The 11,560-nt window shown below is 39.3% G+C and overlaps 1 protein-coding gene across 1 annotated transcript, besides 1 other annotated feature; it reads left to right on the plus strand.

Annotated features, from left to right (window-relative positions):
• Kpol_1054p67 (beta strand repeat-containing protein) lies at nt 1-6,855 on the plus strand (the record flags this gene model as incomplete). Its single annotated transcript, XM_001645824.1, has 1 exon — nt 1-6,855. A coding segment is annotated over one exon (6,855 nt), but the record flags the coding sequence as incomplete, so codon positions are not given.
• Nucleotides 6,856-11,289: 4,434 nt separating this feature from the next.
• Nucleotides 11,290-11,560: a repeat region (Kpol_1054ptelp1~telomeric region).

The raw sequence follows: 11,560 nt of genomic DNA on the forward strand, positions 1-11,560 counted from the left end.
TATACCAATACAATTCAATCAAATTCATCTACTGTTACTGAACTGATCTCATTCTACAGCACCACCAATTTCGCTGGTGACGAAGTTCTGGTTTCTACCACCTACACCCTAGGACCTCTATCTGATCCAGCTGCTTCCACAACCGAAATAGTATCAGGATCATCTACTGTTACTGAAGTGATCTCCTTCTACAGCACCACCAATTCCGCTGGTGACGAAGTTCTGGTTCCTACCACCTACACCCTAGGACCGCTATCAGTTCCAGCTGCTTCCACAACCGAAGTAGTATCAGGATCATCTACTGCTACCGAAGTCGTATCCTTCTACAGCACCACCAATTCCGCTGGTGACGAAGTTCTGGTTTCTACCACCTACACCCTAGGTCCTCTATCAGTTCCAGCTGTTTACACAACCGAAGTAGTATCAGGATCATCTACCTTTACCGAAGTCGTTTCCTTCTACAGCACCACCAATTCCGCTGGTGACGAAGTTCTGGTTTCTACCACCTACACCCTAGATCCTCTATCAGTTCCAGCTGTTTACACAACCGAAGTAGTATCAGGATCATCTACTGCTACAGAAGTCGTATCCTTCTACAGCACCACCAATTCCGCTGGTGACGAAGTTGTGGCTTCTACCACCTACACCCTAGGTCCTCTATCAGTTCCAGCTGCTTACACAACCGAAGTAGTATCAGGATCATCTACTGCTACAGAAGTCGTATCTTTCTACAGCACCACCAATTCCGCTGGTGACGAAGTTGTGGCTTCTACCACCTACACCCTAGGTCCTCTATCAGTTCCAGCTGTTTACACAACCGAAGTAGTATCAGGATCATCTACTGCTACAGAAGTCGTTTCCTTCTACAGCACCACCAATTCCGCTGGTGACGAAGTTGTGGCTTCTACCACCTACACCCTAGGTCCTCTATCAGTTCCAGCTGTTTACACAAGCGAAGTAGTATCAGGATCATCTACTGCTACAGAAGTCGTTTTCTTCTACAGCACCACCAATTCCGCTGGTGACGAAGTTGTGGCTTCTACCACCTACACCCTAGGTCCTCTATCAGTTCCAGCTGTTTACACAACCGAAGTAGTATCAGGATCATCTACTGCTACAGAAGTCGTTTCCTTCTACAGCACCACCAATTCCGCTGGTGACGAAGTTCTGGTTTCTACCACCTACACCCTAGGTCCTCTATCAGTTCCAGCTGTTTACACAACCGAAGTAGTATCAGGATCATCTACTGCTACAGAAGTCGTATCCTTCTACAGCACCACCAATTCCGCTGGTGACGAAGTTGTGGCTTCTACCACCTACACCCTAGGTCCTCTATCAGTTCCAGCTGTTTACACAACCGAAGTAGTATCAGGATCATCTACCTTTACCGAAGTCGTTTCCTTCTACAGCACCACCAATTCCGCTGGTGACGAAGTTCTGGTTTCTACCACCTACACCCTAGATCCTCTATCAGTTCCAGCTGTTTACACAACCGAAGTAGTATCAGGATCATCTACTGCTACAGAAGTCGTATCCTTCTACAGCACCACCAATTCCGCTGGTGACGAAGTTGTGGCTTCTACCACCTACACCCTAGGTCCTCTATCAGTTCCAGCTGTTTACACAACCGAAGTAGTATCAGGATCATCTACTGCTACCGAAGTCGTATCCTTCTACAGCACCACCAATTCCGCTGGTGACGAAGTTGTGGCTTCTACCACCTACACCCTAGGTCCTCTATCAGTTCCAGCTGTTTACACAAGCGAAGTAGTATCAGGATCATCTACTGCTACAGAAGTCGTTTCCTTCTACAGCACCACCAATTCCGCTGGTGACGAAGTTGTGGCTTCTACCACCTACACCCTAGGTCCTCTATCAGTTCCAGCTGTTTACACAACCGAAGTAGTATCAGGATCATCTACTGCTACAGAAGTCGTTTCCTTCTACAGCACCACCAATTCCGCTGGCGACGAAGTTCTGACTTCTACCACCTACACCCTAGGTCCTCTATCAGTTCCAGCTGCTTACACAAGCGAAGTAGTATCAGGATCATCTACTGCTACCGAAGTCGTATCCTTCTACAGCACCACCAATTCCGCTGGTGACGAAGTTGTGGCTTCTACCACCTACACCCTAGGTCCTCTATCAGTTCCAGCTGCTTACACAAGTGAAGTAGTATCAGGATCATCTACTGCTACAGAAGTCGTATCTTTCTACAGCACCACCAATTCCGCTGGTGACGAAGTTCTGACTTCTACCACCTACACCCTAGGTCCTCTATCAGTTCCAGCTGCTTACACAACCGAAGTAGTATCAGGATCATCTACTGCTACCGAAGTCGTATCCTTCTACAGCACCACCAATTCCGCTGGTGACGAAGTTCTGGCTTCTACCACCTACACCCTAGGTCCTCTATCAGTTCCAGCTGCTTACACAAGCGAAGTAGTATCAGGATCATCTACTGCTACAGAAGTCGTATCCTTCTACAGCACCACCAATTCCGCTGGTGACGAAGTTGTGACTTCTACCACCTACACCCTAGGTCCTCTATCAGTTCCAGCTGCTTACACAACCGAAGTAGTATCAGGATCATCTACTGCTACAGAAGTCGTATCTTTCTACAGCACCACCAATTCCGCTGGTGACGAAGTTCTGGCTTCTACCACCTACACCCTAGGTCCTCTATCAGTTCCAGCTGTTTACACAACCGAAGTAGTATCAGGATCATCTACTGCTACAGAAGTCGTTTCCTTCTACAGCACCACCAATTCCGCTGGTGACGAAGTTGTGGCTTCTACCACCTACACCCTAGGTCCTCTATCAGTTCCAGCTGTTTACACAACCGAAGTAGTATCAGGATCATCTACTGCTACCGAAGTCGTATCCTTCTACAGCACCACCAATTCCGCTGGTGACGAAGTTCTGGCTTCTACCACCTACACCCTAGGTCCTCTATCAGTTCCAGCTGCTTACACAAGCGAAATAGTATCAGGATCATCTACTGCTACAGAAGTCGTATCCTTCTACAGCACCACCAATTCCGCTGGTGACGAAGTTGTGACTTCTACCACCTACACCCTAGGTCCTCTATCAGTTCCAGCTGTTTACACAACCGAAGTAGTATCAGGATCATCTACTGCTACAGAAGTCGTATCCTTCTACAGCACCACCAATTCCGCTGGTGACGAAGTTGTGGCTTCTACCACCTACACCCTAGGTCCTCTATCAGTTCCAGCTGTTTACACAACCGAAGTAGTATCAGGATCATCTACTGCTACAGAAGTCGTATCCTTCTACAGCACCACCAATTCCGCTGGTGACGAAGTTCTGGTTTCTACCACCTACACCCTAGGTCCTCTATCAGTTCCAGCTGTTTACACAACCGAAGTAGTATCAGGATCATCTACCGTTACCGAAGTCGTTTCCTTCTACAGCACCACCAATTCCGCTGGTGACGAAGTTCTGGTTTCTACCACCTACACCCTAGATCCTCTATCAGTTCCAGCTGTTTACACAACCGAAGTAGTATCAGGATCATCTACTGCTACCGAAGTCGTATCTTTCTACAGCACCACCAATTCCGCTGGTGACGAAGTTGTGGCTTCTACCACCTACACCCTAGGTCCTCTATCAGTTCCAGCTGTTTACACAACCGAAGTAGTATCAGGATCATCTACTGCTACCGAAGTCGTATCCTTCTACAGCACCACCAATTCCGCTGGTGACGAAGTTGTGGCTTCTACCACCTACACCCTAGGTCCTCTATCAGTTCCAGCTGTTTACACAACCGAAGTAGTATCAGGATCATCTACTGCTACAGAAGTCGTATCCTTCTACAGCACCACCAATTCCGCTGGTGACGAAGTTGTGGCTTCTACCACCTACACCCTAGGTCCTCTATCAGTTCCAGCTGTTTACACAACCGAAGTAGTATCAGGATCATCTACTGCTACAGAAGTCGTTTCCTTCTACAGCACCACCAATTCCGCTGGTGACGAAGTTCTGGTTTCTACCACCTACACCCTAGATCCTCTATCAGTTCCAGCTGTTTACACAACCGAAGTAGTATCAGGATCATCTACTGCTACAGAAGTCGTATCCTTCTACAGTACCACCAATTCCGCTGGTGACGAAGTTGTGGTTTCTACCACCTACACCCTAGGTCCTCTATTAGTTCCAGCTGTTTACACAACCGAAGTAGTATCAGGATCATCTACTGCTACAGAAGTGGTATCCTTCTACAGCACCACCAATTCCGCTGGTGACGAAGTTCTGGTTTCTACCACCTACACCCTAGGTCCTCTATCAGTTCCAGCTGCTTACACAACCGAAGTAGTATCAGGATCATCTACTGCTACCGAAGTCGTATCCTTCTACAGCACCACCAATTCCGCTGGTGACGAAGTTGTGGCTTCTACCACCTACACCCTAGGTCCTCTATCAGTTCCAGCTGCTTACACAAGCGAAGTAGTATCAGGATCATCTACTGCTACAGAAGTCGTATCCTTCTACAGCACCACCAATTCCGCTGGTGACGAAGTTGTGGCTTCTACCACCTACACCCTAGGTCCTCTATCAGTTCCAGCTGTTTACACAACCGAAGTAGTATCAGGATCATCTACTGCTACAGAAGTCGTTTCCTTCTACAGCACCACCAATTCCGCTGGTGACGAAGTTGTGGCTTCTACCACCTACACCCTAGGTCCTCTATCAGTTCCAGCTGTTTACACAACCGAAGTAGTATCAGGATCATCTACCGTTACCGAAGTCGTTTCCTTCTACAGCACCACCAATTCCGCTGGTGACGAAGTTCTGGTTTCTACCACCTACACCCTAGATCCTCTATCAGTTCCAGCTGTTTACACAACCGAAGTAGTATCAGGATCATCTACTGCTACAGAAGTCGTTTCCTTCTACAGCACCACCAATTCCGCTGGTGACGAAGTTGTGGCTTCTACCACCTACACCCTAGGTCCTCTATCAGTTCCAGCTGTTTACACAACCGAAGTAGTATCAGGATCATCTACTGCTACAGAAGTCGTATCCTTCTACAGCACCACCAATTCCGCTGGTGACGAAGTTGTGGCTTCTACCACCTACACCCTAGGTCCTCTATTAGTTCCAGCTGTTTACACAACCGAAGTAGTATCAGGATCATCTACTGCTACAGAAGTTGTATCGTTTTATAATACCTTCTATGATTCCCAGGTTCAGAGAGTTTCAATGTATGATGCTCCAGTAGGATATTTTAATGTGTCTTCCGTTGTTGTTTTAAGTAAAAGTTTAGATTTTGTTATTAGTAGTAACAGTGGAATTCGTAGCGCACCTGTTGAAAGTTGTTTATCAAGTACTGTTATTATTTTGAGACATTATTCAGTGAATGCTGATGGTACTGCCACCATACTAAGTAAATCTTCCAGCAAAGAGACAGACTCTGTATTTACAAATCATAAATCTTCAAAGGCCAATCCAATATCCAGTAATTTAATATGCACTTCTTGCGATGTGACATCTTCAACTAATGTTGAATCAGTACATAGATCCACTGATATAATTGGATCGATTCCAGAGAATTTGTCAAACGTTAGAACCTCATTTATGAGCTCTCCTATTGCTAGGGAGACTCCTACAGCAACAGAAAATAATAGTTCGGACAAAACAGTCAATGATGTTACTATACTAATTATTTCTAGCGATAAAATTGTTATAACCTCATCAATTCCATCATCTTCTGCTGCTAGTGAGACTACTAACCTAACGGACAATACTGCTACTCACATTACTTCAAACGACCCAACAGACAACACTTCTACTCACATTACTTCAACCGACCCAGCAGATAATACTACAAGTACAACCTCATCAGTTCCACCAGCTTCTGTTGCTAGTGAGATTACTAACCCAACAGACAACACTTCTACTCACATTACTTCAACCGACTCTGCAAGTCACACAACTGTTATAACCTCATCAATTCCATCATCTTCTGCTGCTAGTGAGACTACTAACCTAACAGACAACACTTCTACTCACATTACTTCAACCGACTCTGCAAGTCACACAACTGTTATAACCTCATCAGTTCCACCATCTTATGCTGCTAGTGAGACTACTAACCCAACAGACAACACTTCTACTCACATTACTTCAACCGACTCTGCAAGTCACACAACTGTTATAACCTCATCAGTTCCACCAGCTTCTGTTGCTGGTGAGATTACTAACCCAACAGACAACACTTCTACTCACATTACTTCAACCGACTCTGCAAGTCACACAACTGTTATAACCTCATCAGTTCCACCATCTTATGCTGCTAGTGAGACTACTAACCCAACAGACAACACTTCTACTCACATTACTTCAACCGACTCTGCAAGTCACACAACTGTTACAACCTCATCAGTTCCACCAGCTTCTGTTGCTGGTGAGATTACTAACCCAACAGACAACACTTCTACTCACATTACTTCAACCGACTCTGCAAGTCACACAACTGTTATAACCTCATCAGTTCCACCAGCTTCTGTTGCTGGTGAGATTACTAACCCAACAGACAATACTGCTACTCACATTACTTCAACCGACAAAGCAGATAATACTACAAGTACGACCTCATCAGTTCCAAATTCTAATACACAAAGTGTAACTACATTAGTTCCATCAGGTAGCTCTATGACGGCCGTATCTTCAGATTTGAATATTTTTGTCACTGATGATGTCACATCTTCTGGATCTAACCCATCTGCTACTGTATGTATTTCTTCTACTTATGAAGGTGCAGGTGTATCACGTAAGATGAGCAATTCCTTATCCGGTTTGATTGGTATGATTGTTTTGGCAATTTTGGTTTAGTCTATTTAAGATTTATAACTACCGTTTTTAGTTCGTTAATTTATTCAAATATTGTATAAATAATCTAGACAATATATATTTTTTGTGTTATTTTATTAGATTTAAATTTAGAGAAGTGGCTGTTTTTCATCAGATCCATATTAAAATACTGTTCTTGTTTTATTAGATGAAAGGTTTATGCTATATAAAGGGATATTTTTCTATCTTAATGAGACTATTCCTACCGTCTATCTAATATTTATTTAATACTGTATAATATAATACAAGGATTGACGTTCCAATAATAGAGCTTATAATAAAGAATTACAACCTTGAAACCGTTAATTACTCCTTCTCAGTTTCGAACTTGCGTCAACATATACTAGTCTATAGAATTGTATGAAATCGAGAACGTTATATAAGTTAAAAAATCAAATAGAAATCGATTTTGGGTTAAATAACTTTCACTCAGTATCATAATTATTTTTTTTTTGTGAAATCAATATGATATTTATAAATATTCAACTGTTTATATATCATTAAAGAACTTTCTTTCTATGAATTATGTATATTATTGTTAAAATACATATATTGTCGAATCTTATTTAGTATTGAAATGAATAGTGATGAAAACATATTTTAGAATACCAATCCCATTATTAAGTATTTATAAATTTTATAATATTTAAATATAAAATATGTCAAAGTGAAGGGTTAATACACCAGAATATGAATACAATGTAGTTATTGTATGTATTTTAAATGGAGAGCTGTATAATATAATAATTTACCCCTTCTTAAAACTACAATTGTGACTAAATTGGTGGTTGGTATCCTTTTTGCTTTGGCATGTCTTAGAAAACATTAATGTCAGTTAAATCACTTCTATTTAAGTAAATATAGATAACAACTTGAAGCAAGCATATTATATTAGAGAGTCAGTGGATGCATTATTATACTGTCTATCTTTGACGTATTGTTTGGTAGGTATTTGGTAAGTTTTAATTATTATATAGTTGTATAGTTAATTTGGTGTACATTAGAATAAAGTCTGTTATTCATGTATTCTAGAGAAACTTAATGCGGAGATCTGTATTAGAGAGTAAATATACTACTAATTAATAATGTTACTGATGTTTTCTTTATATGCAAGTTAGCATACTAAATAATATACAATAATATACACTAATATACAATAATAACTCTTTATAGCAATAAATGTAACTGAAGCTAGTTTTGGCAATTGTTATTCTAATTATTCCATTGAATCGCAGTAACCTTACTATTTAGGTATAACTGCACCTCTATTAAAAACACGGTGATATAATTTATGACATCCTTATGTGATAAGGATTTGGTATTGATTACGCTTAAGTACAAAGGGATAAAAATATTTATATATTTAATATTACTATATAGTTATTATATTAGTTTTATAACCTCATATATCTTTTAACTAATAACCTTAAGTAATTATATCTACGGCTTGTTTCCCTATATAAATACATTAATACATTAATATTTAATATTCCGGACAAAAAAATTCAAAATGATGAGATTTATGTTTTGTTAGTTTTATATTTAGTGCTATAAATATTATTTATTATCAGTTGGATAAAAATGAAACTCATATAAGAAAAAATATTACAAAATGTAAAATTGTATTTTGAACTAAAAATTGTAAAATTATTTATATTAATATATAAGAAAGGAAAGAGTTATAATAAAATACTTACATTATACAAGTTAATTTTATGAATAGATGTAAATTGATATAATGCTATTGAAAGTATATTAAATGAATTAGTTCTGTGACAGAAAAATGGAAATGAGAATGGTAGAAACTGATATTATTCTGGTTTGAATTTCTGTTAGAGGGATCTTAAAATCTTATGAGGTGGGAATATATATAATTTAGTGTGTTTTAAATTATATATGATAATAATATAAGGTAGTTTAATATCCAGGTGTCGAAATAGATACAACAGTATAATGATAGATACAATAGTATAATGATGGATACAATAGTATAATGATAGATACAATATTAGAATGCGAGTAGGAAGATTGGGATAATTATTTGTGTCGATTTAGATTATTGGGATAATTATTTGTGTTGATTTAGATTATTGAAATAAATGAGATAGTTAATTATTATTTGGGTAGGATATATGAGATTAAGGCAAATGTGAATATTAGATTGTGACAGTGGGGATAAGAGGAGATAGAGTTGAGATGGTGAAAAATTACAACCAGAAATGAATTCACAAGCAGTGAATTATATTTATTAGATTTTAAGTCGAGCAATTGGAGTTACTATTAAATTTTTAATTTTACCAAAATACCATAGTTAAGGCGAGATTTTTGTCTTTTCATCTGAAATATTTTATTATGGGAAAATATATTTCATAGTGCGAGAAGAATCCCATAGTTAAGGCGAGATTTCTATATTTTGGGCAGAATTGCTTTATTATAGGAAGAAATTTTATTTTGTTCTTAAGGCTGGATAGAGTAAAAGTGCGTAGCCCAATATTAGGTAGTATTTTTCTCGGTTTGGTATTATTTTTTAGGATGGATCTTGGTTGGGCGACATGGATGAGAGTTGGTTATGTTTTTTAGGAAACGTGATATGGAACAGATTTTCGCGGGTCGGTGTTGTTTGTTAGGAAACGTGACATGGAAACAGGTTTTTCCGGGTCGGTCTTGTTTTTCAGGAAAGGTATTTAGTGCGCGACGGTGTATATAATAAGGATGGTTAAAAAGGATAATGTTTAAGATAGTGGTAGTTAAAGTGATGGTAATAAAAGTGATGGTTGTAGTTAAGTAGAGATAATGAAAATTGACTACAAAGGTAAAGTTGACATGGAGATTAAGATTATTGAATAAAAAATATACTTAACAATAAAAGTTGGTCTAATTCATTAAACAGATGGTTAGACACAATAATCATTAGTGACAGTATGATAAAAGATGAACCAGTTGAGATGGTGAAAATCTAAGACCAGATATGAAATCACAAGCATTGAATTATTAATATCAGATATTAGCTTCAACAATTGGAGTGACTTTAGATGCTAATTGATAGGGCCTTAACAGCTGAGGTAAGGTCGTATGAAGTGATCAGATTATTGAATAAATATAATGTTGTTACGCTACCATATTTGAAATTGATTTTCTGCATGTGGTTCACTATTATGTATTTTCTGTATTTCGAGCAGAATCCCATAGTTAAGGCCAATTTTTTGAAGTGCGAGCAGAATGGCTTCATTATGTAAAAATATTTTTTTGCAGTGCGAGCAGAATGAAAATGTTTTGCGAGCAGCGTGCAGTAAACTTGCGTAGGGTAGTATTAGGTAGTATTTTTCTCGGTTTGGTATTATTTTTTAGGATGGATCTGGGTTGGGCGACATGGATGAGAGTTGGTTATGGTTTTTAGGAAACGTGATATGGAACAGATTTTCGCGGGTCGGTGTTGTTTGTTAGAAAACGTGACATAGAAACAGGTTTTTCCGGGTCGGTCTTGTTTTTTAGGAAACGTGATATGGAAACAGGCTTTTCCGGGTCGGTGTTGTTTTTAGGAAACGTGACAAGGAAAGAGATTTTTTCCGGGTCGGTTTTGTTTTTTAGGAAAGGTATTAGGGGAGCGATGAAAAGAGATCGGTATTTTTTTTGGTAACGCGGCAAAGATAGTCATGTTAGGTGATTGATATGATTCATTTTTAAAAAAAGAAAAGGGATGTGATAGTAATATGAATTGTTGTAATATGTGGAGAAAATATAAACATTGTTGGATTCTGGGAATCAGTAGATGACAATCTTAAGTTATCCAGATCTAACCCTATGTCTGAAAGATATACTTTGCTGACAGGAACACATTCAGGGTAACTGTTAGTTTTCAAAAGGTATATAAGCAGACCAGATTTCAAGTTTCTAGAAAATATTTTCTCTTTTCTAATGTTCACTTTATGAACTAAATTATATTTTATATTTTGTATACTATATTTAGAATTTATAAAAAACCAAGAGCTTGAATAAACAACTAACGTATAATTGTACTTATACCTTAGATCTCAGTTAATATATCCACTATCACTCCAGTACAACCATGTCCCACCCTGATCAACAGTCCAATAACACTCACCTATTCCAATCTCAAGAAATAGGTGCCGTCCTGGTTTCGAACCTGCGCAAACATAGAAAATATTTTCTCTTTTCTAATGTTCACTTTATGAACTAAATTATATTTTATATTTTGTATACTATATTTAGAATTTATAAAAAACCAAGAGCTTGAATAAACAACTAACGTATAATTGTACTTATACCTTAGATCTCAGTTAATATATCCACTATCACTCCAGTACAACCATGTCCCACCCTGATCAACAGTCCAATAACACTCACCTATTCCAATCTCAAGAAATAGGTGCCGTCCTGGTTTCGAACCTGCGCAAACAAAGGGTTGATTTATAGGAATGGTGTAGAGGAATGGTGTAGAGGAGTGGTGTAGAGGAGTGGTGTAGAGGTGTGGTGTAGAGGTGTGGTGTAGAGGTGTGGTGTAGAGGTGTAGAGGTGTGGTGTAGAGGTGTGGTGTAGAGGTGTAGAGGTGTGGTGTAGAGGTGTAGAGGTGTGGTGTAGAGGTGTGGTGTAGAGGTGTGGTGTAGAGGTGTGGTGTAGAGGTGTGGTGTAGAGGTGTGGTGTAGAGGTGTGGTGTAGAGGTGTGGTG

The sequence above is a fragment of the Vanderwaltozyma polyspora genome, genomic scaffold (genome assembly GCF_000150035.1).
Source record: "Vanderwaltozyma polyspora DSM 70294 KpolScaffold1054 genomic scaffold, whole genome shotgun sequence".
NCBI classification, from domain to species: Eukaryota; Fungi; Ascomycota; class Saccharomycetes; order Saccharomycetales; family Saccharomycetaceae; genus Vanderwaltozyma; species Vanderwaltozyma polyspora.